This window comes from Mchenga conophoros, linkage group LG9 (genome assembly GCF_057382185.1).
Source record: "Mchenga conophoros isolate Kocher_MC1m ecotype Shallow Benthic linkage group LG9, M_conophoros_male_GT1.1, whole genome shotgun sequence".
Taxonomy (NCBI): Eukaryota; Metazoa; Chordata; class Actinopteri; order Cichliformes; family Cichlidae; genus Mchenga; species Mchenga conophoros.
Genome location: NC_140534.1, coordinates 22830298 through 22844406, shown reverse-complemented (window position 1 = coordinate 22844406; position 14109 = coordinate 22830298). Strand labels below are relative to the sequence as shown.

The 14109-nt window shown below is 42.1% G+C and overlaps 1 protein-coding gene across 2 annotated transcripts in view; it reads right to left on the bottom strand.

Annotated features, from left to right (window-relative positions):
- ptprn2 (protein tyrosine phosphatase receptor type N2) overlaps positions 1-14109 on the bottom strand; it is a 151741-nt gene that overhangs the window by 24790 nt on the left and 112842 nt on the right. For both annotated transcript variants that reach the window (XM_085286999.1, XM_085286998.1), the window contains exons 12-13: positions 4092-4307; positions 1048-1251 (exon numbers count right to left, since the gene is read on the bottom strand). In XM_085286999.1, coding sequence (XP_085143125.1) covers positions 1048-1251; positions 4092-4307 — 420 coding nt within the window. The remainder of the gene's footprint in view (positions 1-1047; positions 1252-4091; positions 4308-14109) is intronic.

Genomic DNA, 14109 nt, shown 5'->3' with positions numbered 1-14109 from the left:
ATGACATCATAAGGTACTTGAGTCAGTGTTCATTTTTTAACATTAAAATTAGATTTTTAAACCTATTAATTATATAAAAGTAGATATTTCAGTCACTGATCACTCATTTTTGTTGTTCTTTCAAAGAATTTTAAACAATTTCTTTAGTGTCAACGTATTTATTTACTTGAAAATATCATCGGACTTCTTCCCACCACTATTAGCTGTCGATTTGTCTATTTAATGACCCGTAACAGTATTTTCCCAAGCATTCATTAGGTACCACTAACCCTAACCCACTGGCTCTCAAACTGTGGTGAGGGACAGAAACAGGTGGATAGAGTTTGCTGATGCTATTGCACTTTCAGCTTGGATCCTTTTTATTTTTTATGACTGTTAAAAACTGTGGGGTTTGTGTGTGTGCGTGTGAACGTCCTTCTGAAGTGGGGTATGCCAGGAAAAACTTGAGAACTGCAGCCTGAAACCATCACTCTCAGCTAACAATTTTCACCTCTCAAGTTCTCTTGCTAGTTTTCACAACAGTCTGCGTTCTGCATTTGATCACAGTTATTTCATTAGACAGACATTACTAAACGATCACTCAGATCTCATTAAAGACATCCCGCGTGCACTGTTGGAGCAGGTATTTGTGGATGCCATCTTTTTCGTGCTTTATGGATATCCTGATTTGTACTTTTATGATTAATGTAGCAACTCAACACTCACCATCCTCTGGTGAAGTGCAGTACCAAAGGCTGGGAATGTCTGATGTAGACTTGTGACTGTCTACTGAAAGCTGACCCTACTTACATAGCTTAGGAGTCTCACACACTCGACTAAACCCACCCTGGCAGGTTAAGTGCATATTTATGAGACATGAAGGGATGTTTGTGCTTGTTCAGTTGAAACAGTCAGACGCTAAGAACCACAAATGCTCTCTGAGGGCTGGACAACAAGCCATGTTACCAGCCAACCTCCATTTAATAACTCATCTCCTTCTTTACCCCCTTTTTCCACCTCATGAATCATTACTTAAATTATTTCTGGAGTCAAGGCAAAGCTTCTTACCAGTATCATGTGACCAGTGGAGATGTCCATGTTGGATGGGACTGGCTCTTCACACCAGGAGGAGGTGCTGCTGCGGGTCGACGGGCTGGCTGCGGGGCCATCGCTGAACTGAGATGACACGCTGTTGAGCCGAGAGTGGCGCAACGTCTCCGGCCGCTCGACGCGCTCCGATGTTCGTATCGCCATCCGCTGACGACACAACTCCTGGGGATTACAGGAGACGACGATGGTGAAGAAGTGGATAATGAAGAGCGCAGTTCTTCCTCTTTGCAAGCTCTTGTGCATTTATCTTCTTTTCATGCACGTAACAATAGCTTTATGTGCTTATCCTTGCTGTGAGGGGCTGGTTTCTGTAAATGCACCTTGTGAAATCCTGCATCTCGGCTGAGTTGATCTGTCCTCACTTAACTGTAGATTAATGGCTTATCCTCGTGGATTATGGAGCTTATACTAATTATGTCAAAAATACATGGTTGAGGAACCCTTACAGAATAAATTCAGTATGTCACACCTTGCTGCCACACAAACAACTCCCTTCAACGCTAAAGAATGGATCTTTCACAGCATAATCACCCCACATCCACACGGTGAACTCAAACTGCACAGCAAAAAGTGCTCTACTTAAAAAAGAAGAATCTTTTTTTAAAGGATTTTTTTTTTTTGCAGAGAAGCAAAGGAGATACAAAATGAAGTTCCACTATTGCAAAATAAATGAATAAACATTTCCTGTCGCTTACGAAGCCACTTCTATTAAGACCACACATCTTTGTAGTCTTAATGAGTCAGTTTTTCTCCCATCATGCCTCAGTGCAGAGACAGAGGATTAACCCTCTGAGATCTAATTTGTCATCCTAGCCCCCAACACTTAGCCTAACTGTACCCTGATGTTATAGTGACAAAATTCAATTAAATGAGTTTTAATGCATGTCAGTTAGAATAATTATTATAATAATAACAATTATTCGTGTTATTTCCCTTATTTTGTTTTCTAAAATGACATATTCTGATGGTTAGGACCATCACTATTGGTTACTTAGACCTCAGGGGGTTAAACAGTTCAAGACTGAGCATTAACTACTAAAATGACCAGCACAGGGTTGTATACCTCGGCCAACAAGTTACATTGGAGTTTATATTCATGCCTGTTTAGACCCATGGAAGACTTTTAAAGGTGGATGCCAAAGATCAATTCTGCATCAGTAAATTCCAGAAATACAGTCACAGTCTCTTCCTCCTTTTCCCGAGTTATGGCTGGAAAACCTGGCTGGTTATAAAATGTTGCTGCATTATGTATTTGTTAGACATTTGTGTGAAATTCTGTCCCTAAAAGTCTCTTGTGATGTAACCTTGATCTTTGACATACGACCATCAAACTCTCACAACTTCACCCTCTACCGCATGTTTGCGCCACATGTAATGAAACTCCACCCCGTGACGACGCTCTATCTCACTCAAAACACTCCGATGATAGTTTATCAAATTTGAAGAAATTCGCCAAGAGCGTTCCTGAGCTATTGTGTTCACCCAAAAAAAGATGTATGAATAAATGGGCAACGAGAAATGATAACGCCTCTGGCCATGCATGTTGACAGCGCTGAAGCATAATAAAAAAATATATAAATATATATATTAGAAAGAAAATCTGCTGAATTTATGCAAGCTTACATATTACATCTGCTTCCCCACAATAAGGTGTGGCTTCACTGGATATTTCCACGTTAAATTTATAATCTGTAAGCCCCACCGTGTTTAAATTTGGGAGGCAAAGCAGTCAGCTCCACAGAATTCATTTCCATACTCAATTAATAACAGTCAGGGCAGGCGGGCCAGTGAAAATGCCTCGTGAAAGCACATGCTATCTCATGATGAATCATAGCGATATTTCCCTCTGGAGCACAGGCCTCTCTAAGCTCTGGTCTTGGATCAGCTTTTCTGCCATCGGACTTTAATGATTAGAGGCATGAAGCAGTGCCCTGGGCCTTGGCCCCAGGGCACAGTCCAGGTCCACCTCATAATTCATCCTACTTCTCAACATCTCTGCATAGCCCTGTGCTGTACCAGCGCTGAGAAATGGTCCCATAAGAAGGGAGTGGGATGCAGTTAGTGCCAGAGGAGAGAGACACACGGAGCCCAGGGAGAAGCACAGGTCGTGAGATTACACTCTCCCCGTTACCCCCTTCTTTCAGACAACTAATCAGAATGAAAACAGGGCCAAGGGGAAACAAAATCTACAGTCCGTGCTGCCATTTTACAATAACACCCTCCCACTGCAGACAGCTCTCCCCGAACAACTCTGTATGTCAAGCATAGAGTACACACCCACAAGACAGCAGAGTGACTAGCAGAGGACGAACAGGTACCGGATTTCACCTTAAATTTGCACCGATTTTCATTAATTTATGATAATCAAAGAGTGGAATTTCAGAAAGAATATTTTTGCATCTATTCTTAATTTGAATATTTTTTTATTTGATATCTTTTTTAATGGTCATCACCATAACACCTCAGCCTTTGGAAATCAGCCTCGTGAAAACCTGATAAAATATTGAAAATGTTAACGTGACATGCAGATAAATGTGTTCTGAGTGCCACGCTGGGCACAGCTGAGCCCCAACTCTGAAAATCAATACAGCCCAGGCTGCCTGTTGCCCTGGAGGAACTGAGGGAATAGGTCACAGTGGCGGTCTGCTCCCTTTCTCCTACGCAGACACACACAATTCACATGAAAGGGTAAGCATATCTATTGGAAAAATGCTACTGGCAAAGAAAAAGGAAAGATTTAAATACACATGACAATATTTTCCTGTTAAACTACTAAAACATTTAATAGCACATAAAATAAAACAAAACAACAAAATCGCTGCATCAAAAAATGGTCCCGAAAAGCAGGTGGAACAAGAGTCACTCAAACATGAGCAGACAAACTCTCACAAACCAATTGGATGATCGGCCGTATTTGAACAGAGGGTGCTTCCCTCCAATAGCAAAGCACAGGATAAGAATCCCGGCCTCTGACTGGCTCATAGCAAGGAGGCTGGTCTTACCTGATAGGTTGCAGTGGCATCAGTACTGGTGTCAGTCCCCAGACTGGCTAGCTTCTCCTTCATGTGTAGGTGCGAGCGCTGGCGCACGCAGAAGAAAGTGGCCGACACTGCCACGGCCACCAGGATGAAGAGCATGCAGAGGACGGAGAGCAGCAGGAACTGGCCCGACTCCACCCTGGTCTCCTTCACCACGGGGATCTGGGTCAGGCTGCCCCTCTGGAGGACACGCACACAAACAGAGAGAGAAAAACGCTGTCAAGAGCGGTAAATGATGCCAGTCTGTCTTTTTCCCAGACTGATGCAGTCGCTTTTGATTTACAGCAACCTCCATATCAAGTCTGCAGTGCATCAATTTTCACCTGAAGGCTTGTGTTGGGGAAAAAATGTGGATGCAGAAGTGATGCAAGTGCCTTGTCACCTTACCTCCACTTCCTCTCCCACTCTTTCCTTCCACCCACTGCCACTGTCTGACTGGCCATTCTCATTAGAGAGCTCTAACTCTGGCTTGATAATATGCATTCAGACTCAGTCAACCCCTATTACAAGCCCCTGTCCAGTCCTGTCTCCTCACTGTGCCCCACTATAGATATTTACAACCCCATTTAGTGCTGGCATGGCACGGGCTGGCACTGTGCAGCTTCAGGAGGCCTGGATACTAAAAGCTGTTGCTTAATTAGCTCCTCTGGTCCTGAGTTTGGCTGGATTAGGCCCTGGCCCAAGCTGCACAGCTAATAGCTACCAGGACTGGGGAGACACAGGCGGCGCAGACTGGACCCTCACACATACACTACTATCACCAGTTCAGTAAAAAACAAGAAAAAAAAAAAAGCTTTTCAAAGATTCACACCAACGCTGCATGTTAATTTAGACAGTAGTTTCTACAGCAGACCAGGTTTAATGTGGTGTAACATCATCTAAGAGATTTTTATCAGTGTAGGTTAAAGAATAGGCCCTATGTGTTGATAATTGGTCCACTTGTGGCCATTTACTATAACAATAAATCCCCTGTAGGCCTCGCTGATACATATTTTGAGAGCATAACAGTGATAATTAGGAGCAATAATGCAGACGGATAATTAAAGATACCTAAAATGTAGCTGCTAATAAGACTGCCTGTGCTGATTGCATAGGCATCCTGTCAATTTGTCTTTGCTTTGAGCTCTGCAAAACAGAGGGGTGCAATTTGGCCCAGCACAATTTGCCTCACATAAATCATCCTCACTGTCCTCTGAGATTGACGTAAAAACATGGCGTTTCTGTAAAAGCCAGATCTCTGCAGATTTTGATCAAATTTTACCAGCTGCACACATGCCAATAGCTATGCATCTGCAAAAGGGCAATATCAATAACAGTGCACGAATACATCAGCAGGCTCCTAATTGTCTGCATGCAATATTGAAAGATTGATGGGTGGAATGAATCAAATCCACCCCCCCCCCCCAAAAAAAAAGAAATAAAAAAAGCAGCCAGTCGTGCTCTGACATTTAGCCTGAGGGGTCTAATGGGCCGGCTGAAGGATGACTACATCTTGTTATACCATTTTCAAAACAAGACACTTCACCTCACACCAGTAACAATGCGGTTTGACCTTGTGGCTCGTAATTGCCAGTGTTTTAGCTGTTGTGCCGATGCCCGGGTCTTTTCGATTACTGTGTTGGGCCTGACGACAGTTGCTGTTGATTGCAATTGCGGTGACTTGAGCATGTAGTTTCAATCAAGCATTAAGAGGTTGGACAACAACCGAAAGGTTTGAAGAGGCTCATATACGGTTAGAGAGGGGAGAAATGGCCTCCATCCAGTGAATTGTCTCTCGTTTTTAGTGATTGAAATGAATACACGGACAGCAGCAATGTTTTAGAAATGAAAACTATTTTCATTTGCTAGATGCATTCTAACCTAAACACGCACACAAAAAATAAAAATATCGAAGCTTAAAAAGCCTCCTTCCACTTTGCATCCAGCATATCTGGCACCATAGGATGCTACACTGATTCAAGCCTCTGAAATCAAAGTGCCTACTGATTCAGATCTGCCTCAACCGATTTCCAGCAGTAGCACAATAATACAACTCTATCTTTTATTTCGAAAAAAAAATAAATTAACATTTATTATAAAGTTCATCACGGACGTGGCCCTTCGTAATACGTGGCTTATTCTCGAAAACGATTTACCTGGTCAGCTTGAAATGAATAAAAATGTTTGGGAGCGAACAGACTTGAAATGCAGTGTGATCTTAAAAGAGTGTTTGAAGATGGCAATCGAACTGGAAGGAAACTAGAAGAGAGACAGAAAAGGGGGGGAAAAGGAGGAAAAAAGGGGAGGAGATGTGCCGCGAAGAATTACCTTTTGAGTTTTGTTCCTCAGCTTTTTTTCAGCTTTTTATAAATTACATTTTGTATTAATTTTTCACCCCATGATTGGAGTCTGGTTCAACTAAAAATTGCATCAAGATTTCCCTCATAACTAAATGAATATTTTTAACCGAGATTATTCTTTTAAAAAAAATCACAAACTATCACATTTAGAATTTTACCCCCTTTTGTTTTATGTGCATTTAATAAAAAATATCACCTGGTTGAAGCATCACAGAATAAATCATCAGCTTAGTTTTTTTTATATCTTTTTGGAAATGTATTTGTTAAATCTCTTGAACACACACACACACACAAATGATTTTAACACCATTCCTATCTCTGGTTATAACTCTGCCTCTAACAGGCTCTCTCCCTCTGCTCTCCTCTCTGCTCACATCGCCCCTGTCTGGTGTGGTGAATTAGCCAATCTGAGAGGAGACAAGGGGCAGATGGATTTCGGTGCTCTGGATTATTCACATAATAAGAGGGAAGGTCAGGCAGAGTGGTGCTGTCGGGGCAAATGGCCATCCATTCACTCACGCCACAATACCTTTAAGAAGTACGAGAGGAAAATCCTTCCAAACACCACAACGCCAGACCTTAAATCAAAGTCTTTTCTTTTTGAAGTTGCAGCTACTATTGCAGATTTGAATGGTATGAAATCAGCTCCATGTAAGCTGTATTCATGAGAGAACCTGTGATTAATAAAAGAAAAAAAATCTCCCAAAATAAAAGTGTCTAATGTTGTTTAAATTTGGCAACATTGAAAATAATTTTTAGACTTACTTTTATTCATTCATTTATATATACAATATATGTGATTTTTTTTAAGTCAGCCAGTCCTAAACTAGACTTAAACGATGAAAATAAATCTAGGAATTAAATAGATATTTATGTCACAAAACACATGATTAAAAATGAATATTTGAGCAGTCAAAGAGGGGAATTACCAGTTCTAATTCTCAACATTTAAGAGTTGGAGCTGTCGGCACCAAAGAAGATGAGCCTGCTTCGAAACTTTGTCCGCTGCAGCCAGATGTGCTCCCATCAAAGCAGCAGACTCAACACACCGCTTCCTAGGATTTTTTTAAATCTTTTTTTTTCTTTCTGTAAGATTAGATTTATTTTTCCATACACTGGAAGCCAAATGCTTTCGATTCTCGATCACATTTATGCCATCAGCTTTTCGTGATTCGGTCTTCAGCAAACTATCGCGCAGAAGGAGCGAAATTAAATGTGCTCAGACTGAAAGCAGAGCTCCTAAATTATTCTGCATCTCGATGAAAAACCATTTTCGCTCACGGGCTTTCACCGTGATTGTTCGCAAGTTTTTTTTTTCTTTTGTTATTTTTTTTCCCAAAGCCAATCCTTCTCTCTCTCTTTAACCGTTAAAACTTGCACACTGATTACAGCACAAAACAGACACACGCGTTTTCAAGCCAGGAGATAATTACCCAAATCCATGTCGCCGGGCAGAGCGCACATTTCGCAGTAAACGGAAGCTGATGCTGCGTCTTGTATTCCAGAGAGCACGGATAACCACTGACGCTCGCCGCAGCTCCAAGAAGCGTTTGCGCGTCCCGGCCGCCCACTCAGTCCGCTTCTCCAAAAGTTCCCCTGCGATGGTCCCATGCGTGCCCCCTCCCCAGCGCCAACAAAAGACGTAGATGAAGAAAAAAAAGAGAAGGGGGCAAAAAAGGGAGAGTCGAAGAGAATAAGAAAAGGGAGAAGAATGTGGGATATGCCCGCCTGATTTTCCGAGCCTCGGAAGAATGTGCAGAAGCCCCACTAGTGAGTCCTTTCAGCGCCTCTGTGCCAATGAAAAGAGATGGGGAGGTGGGGTTGGGTTTTTTTTTTTTTTTTTTGCGATCATTTAGTTAAGGCTGAGCCCCTCCTTATATTCAGCCGCTCAGGAGTCCCCGTCCATTGCACATGTCATATCCACTGGTTGCTATAGCGATGCCTCCACATGTTGTCGACAGTGAATGTTCAAGGAGCGATGCCTGGCTAATAGGCTTGCGGGCCGAGGGGCGATATGAATGGACATAGGGCTAGTCACTCATTTGTTGAGCTACTAGGGGTCTCTGTGTTTGGTGTGTGAATTGCTGTTTTCTCAGGCTCTGCTTTTCCTCTGCTCCCTCTCCCAGGGATTCAGTTATGTGAGCAGAATAAGGGAGATGGGGTAGTCTATTCTTCAAAGTAGGCTTTTGCATTTAAAGCTGAAGTGAGCGCTATTATTGGAGGCTACCACACCGTACAGTAGTTGTAAACTATATGAATGCTGCATCGGAGATAGATTGGGTGCATTCTGGAAAAAAAAAACCCAAACCTCAACCTAAAGTAAAATTGCTTATAATTGGCTCAGTCTTTTCTCCGCTTCCTTCCCAGTGCTGCCAAAATGAAGTGAAAAGGAGGAGGAAATTGCAAGTTTAACAAGTTTTAAGGATAAAACTCAATAAAATGCTATCCTAATTAGCAATCAGTCTGAAAAAAAAAAATCCAATGGAGAGTAACAGCTGCACTTAGCAGGGAGAGAGAGAGCGAGAGAGAAAGGGGGATTATGGAGAGCACAAGCAGAGAAAAGGAGAAAGCAAAAGAAAAGGGGCGGTGAAGAGAGGAGAACGGGGGTCCTGTCAAATGCAGATGACGAGTCGTGGGGAGGGGGGCTGTGTGACGGGGCGCTCTCCAGTTTATTTTTTCCATTCAGAGAGCACCCCCTCCTCTCCTCTATTGTCCCTCAGTGTGACAGCTGGAGTTGGCAATGTGAAGGGGAGAACAAAAACGAGCTTGCTGTCCAGCCTGGGTCTGTGGCCACATCGGACGCCACCACATCTCCCCCCCCCACCCCCAAAAAAAAGCAGGGCCAACCAGACGGGCCCCGCGGGGATGAAACCTGAAGCAGAACACACTCCGATTGACTCGACAATTTTACAGCATCCCCCAAAAACTCTTAAATGCGTAATTGTACCAAGCAGGATTAGCTGCAAAACTAAAACTGTGAGTGCATTTGGCTTTCCCCTTTTCTCATGGCCACAATACGCTTGACACTTCTCACGTCGTGCTCTCTGCACACTTGCATCTGCAAATATCAGAAAATTATTCAGAACCCAGACGCTGTTTTCTCTCCTCCCTGCGAGAGGGCATGCAAATGCTCATGGAGGTAAATTTTTCTAACTTGCAGGATTCTGATTCAGTTTTGAGCAGATTAACTCATTCTTTCTGCAGTGGCTTGCTGTTGCAGCAATGCACGACAGATGCAGAAGTAATGCAAGGTGGGAGACTTTTATTACGACTGCCGGTGTGTGGGTTTTATTACTGGTAAGAAATGAATAGTGGCTCCTGAAGTTAATCCCCAGAAAATCAGTCCCTACATTAAGTCGGCAATCATATCTGTCTTGGTCTCTGGTGGATTGGAAGAGAGACCTGTTCATGCTTTTTCATACAAGACACCCTGGTTACACACCTGTCAGCCCTATCTAAACCCATACTCACCCAAACAAGAGTATTCCCCTGACGCTCAGAGGATGAAACCTTTACCTTTTCTTTGAAGGAAAGCCTGACTTTGGCACATGCCGTTTTCCTTTACTTGAACTCTGCGTAAATGGACACATTTTCACACATGCCGTCTGCTACGTGCCGCACAGTGCCATTTGACAACTCGTGTCACATCCCCCCAGTGAGGCCAGCGCTAATGGTTATCTCACCAGGGAGGTCTGACGTGCATCGATTCATTCTCTCTCTCTCTGTCACACACACACACAAAACCCTACAAGCAGTCAAATTCAGGATCGTACTGAAGTAAGTCGCTCTCGTGGTCACTGGTGATAATCGTAGATGCTGTCTCGCCTGCGTGTCCCTCCTGTAAGTACTTCCTCGGGGTAACACATGTTCCAACAGCCGCCTTGAGTCCTGCATGGCTTATCTGTCCTCCTCTACTCTCGCTGCTAGGCTGTTTGCCTCTGTGACACATTTCACATTTCTAATAAAGAAAAAAGACGGAAAAGCAATGAGTGTGTTTAAACAGTGGCAGACAGAGGTATGCGGCACTTCACCATGTCACCAGGAGAGAGGTGGGGATGAGAAATGTTAAACAAATGCCAGGATCAAGTGCGCTACCTGCGATGGCAGAGCAGAGACATCCACTGATGCCTCTGTGTGAGTTCAGAAACGGGTTGAGGAGACAATAACTTGCTCAGGTATTATCTTTGCACCTACAGGCTGCAGACATCTGGGCATATTGACATGTCTGTTGGAAATGTGCAGGTATGCTTCAACAGTCCATCTAACGGTGTAGGAAGACCTTCATCTGGACACACAGACGTCTAAGCTTTTAATATTTCTATTTTAGCAAACAGAATAGAAAGCCACCTTGCAGAGGACAGGGAGGCAGCACATTGGTGGTGCACACATATACCAATCACACTATAATGCTATCAGTGAGAGCCTAATGTCATTTACAGTGCTGCACAAGAAACCAACAGCTGCAATGTGTACCTGCAAACTTAACTAATGTGAGAAAGTGCTACACCAGAAATAGTTAGGGGGATGTTCTGCAAGGCTTTTTGAAACAGGGTGCAATAAATTATTCATAATAATATGTGAGAGAAGTGGTTTCTACTGCTCAATTTGGGAAGGTGTTGGAGGATTAGCTTCAAACTGTAGCGCGGAGAGAAATGTATGCAGTACAAAATACATTTGGGTTTTGTCTTCCTTTTTTTCCCACCCCTCTCCCAGATCCACCAGCTGTTATCGTTATTGCCGAAGTGATATTACACGATACGTGCGAGAGGGAAATCTCGAGGCTCATCTGGGTTTTTAACTCTTCTGTTTTTAAGCGTTTGATTTACACATTTACCCTTATGCTGTTTGTCATGAAACAAAGCTCTCATAAAGGCAGGGGCAGAGATGCGAGGACGAAAAGTTTGGTTTGAAAGTCTGTCTGCTTGTATTCACAGATGTCATTCTGGGATATTGTTAGTCGCTACACTGCACTTTGATTTTGCCCCCCAGACATAAAATTATACGTACACAGAGGTAGACTATAAAAGGTGACACTTTGCGCTCTTGTCTAAGCCTCTTTTAAAACATCACTTAAGGTGCAGAAAGTTGACAGCGAGGTGAACGTCTTTAAATGCATTGTGTCTGTGTGTGTGCGAGAGAGAGAGAGTGCGAGAGAGAGACCATGTGTTCCAATGGAAGATGTTCAAAGACCCAAAAAGGTCCCATTTCTGGGTTTTACTTGAAACATTTGAATTGCTGTGTCTCATGCTCATCACTTGCTCAGAGAGGAACCATTCAAAACCCGTGTGTGTGTCAGCCATGTCATTCTGGTATTTTCCCCAGATGAGCTTGTTCAAATAGGCCTCTTTCTTATGTGAATCCCAGCCCAGGCTTTACCAATGCCAAGTAGTTCAAAGCAGTAAACATCAAGGTAAATGCTATGCCTGTCATCCTGACTATATTCAAAGCACAGAGGCAAACCCACACACATGCACGTCAGCGCGCACTTCAAAATGAAATAGTGTTGTGGCGTCACAGCCTGGAGTATGAAATCACAGCACATCTGTGAAATTATAGAAAGTGTTGTAATCTATTATGATATAAGCAGAGTGATACATATTATGTCTTGATTTAAATGGTTTATAAATACTGATCATGTACACATACACTACTGTATGGATTCCAATCGCTACAGGTGAGGGAGAATAAAAAAATCCTGTAACTGTTTTAGTCGAAATAATATAACACAGAACCGTTTCTCGTCAGTCCCCCTGCACTCAGCTTTTTAAGGTACTTGGCAGGTAGGTTATTCTAGACTACTGGACAAGTTGAGACAATATGTGTGGATTTTGGCTGCCTCCCTGTGTCTTTCTAGACATCCCAGACTGACTCCAGGCTCTGAGATCAGGGCTTTGTGTGGGTCGTATGAAGGTTGCAAGACTCCTTGTTCTCCTCACAGATGAAGATGGTCACACCATGGACAGGAGGACACTCTGTAGCTTGTGTTGGCATTGCCATGAGTGGCTACGTATCCTCCTACTGTCTGAAAATTCTTTGGTGGTCTCGCTGCTTTGGCTCCATATAGTACACTAAAAAAACTTCAAAACAAAACAAAAAAATCTACCAAAATAAAAAAATAAATAAAATAATGTCACATTATTAAGGTATTAGTAAGGTGTTAGCGAGTTCTTAATTCATCATTTATACAGGATTACTCCTCCTTAGTATGCCACTTATAAATACAGGCATAATATTATGACTATGAAAATGATTATTACTAGCAGTGATAACATTCTTCTTGAGTCTCTCTATGCTGTCTGTTATGTCTCATAATGGATGGCTGCCTCTTTCTGAGTTTGTTCTGTTGTGAAGGACTTCCTGTTAACTGGGAGTTCTTCCTTCCCATTGTTGCCAATTGTTGCCAAGTTATTGCTTATAAAAGATAATCTAATTGTTGGGGGTTTCCATTCTGTAGTGTAGGATCTTTACTTCACAAATTAACCTCCTAGGACCTGGCGTCCACATATGTGGACATCACATTTTGGGTTATTTAGACCAAAATATTCAATTTTGCTCTACAAGGGCCTGATATCCACTTACGAGGAGATTATACTGCTACTATTCTATTGAAATTTTAAACGAATATCCTCATATGTGGCTCTCATTTTTCTTAGAAACAAAAATCAGGTTAAAAAACCCCAAATCTGGTAATTCTTTGCTTTTACGGGTCGCAATCAGCCCAAATATAAAAGAGAAATTAAAAATGCATGCCGTGGAAGAGTTCGGGTCTTAGGAGGTTAAAGAACAATGAGGCTACTTTTTTTTGAATAAATGAAATTAAAATGAACTGCACATAATTGGAAATGGTAACTATTAAGGTAACTAGTGTACTCATTTATTAGTGTATAGAAAAGCATGATTTCAGATGCAGTCTGAAGCTCTGTGTTTTGGCTTGTTCGCTTGCACTGTTTGTTCAATCAGCATTTAAATCTAATATTCATTAAACCTTTTGTATGTCGAGCGAAAGGCAAGTCAACATTGTGGATAATCACGATCTGATGGCACTAACTGTTTATCATACAAGTCAGATGGCAGATTACCTAAAATTGTCAGTAATCTTTGAGAAAATTGTCATTGATTTTAGAAAATGGTAAACAGAAGCAGCTTCTCCTTTCAAGGCTGCAGTCATTGATTTGTCTGCTGCAAGGACATGTGTTAATATCAGAGTTTGATTGCTGTAGTAAGCTAATTCAACTTACTATATTTTAATTATTGTATCACTAACACTGCTCTTTACAGTGTTCATATGAAAATGAAGACTCTGCAAGAGTTGCAAGTAACTGTTTTCTTTATATTTTTGTTCCAAGGAGCCAGACTCTTGTAATTAAAAAAGAGAGTAATAGTTCTTCAGGCTTTCAGGGGTCTGTCAAAGCTTTTCTTTCCTTCCTCTGACCATTTTCAGAGGATTTTGTTGTTGTTGTTTTTTGTTAAACTACTTAACACTGACCTATGGATCATTCAAGCATAAAATAAGCACCTACCCCAAGAGCTGAACCAGTGTTGTATTTACACATCACATACAACATACAGCTGGATATACTACTTAAAGAAATTACAAGAAAGCGTGCCTAAGAGAGTTCAGGCTGAGTTGAATACTAAACGTG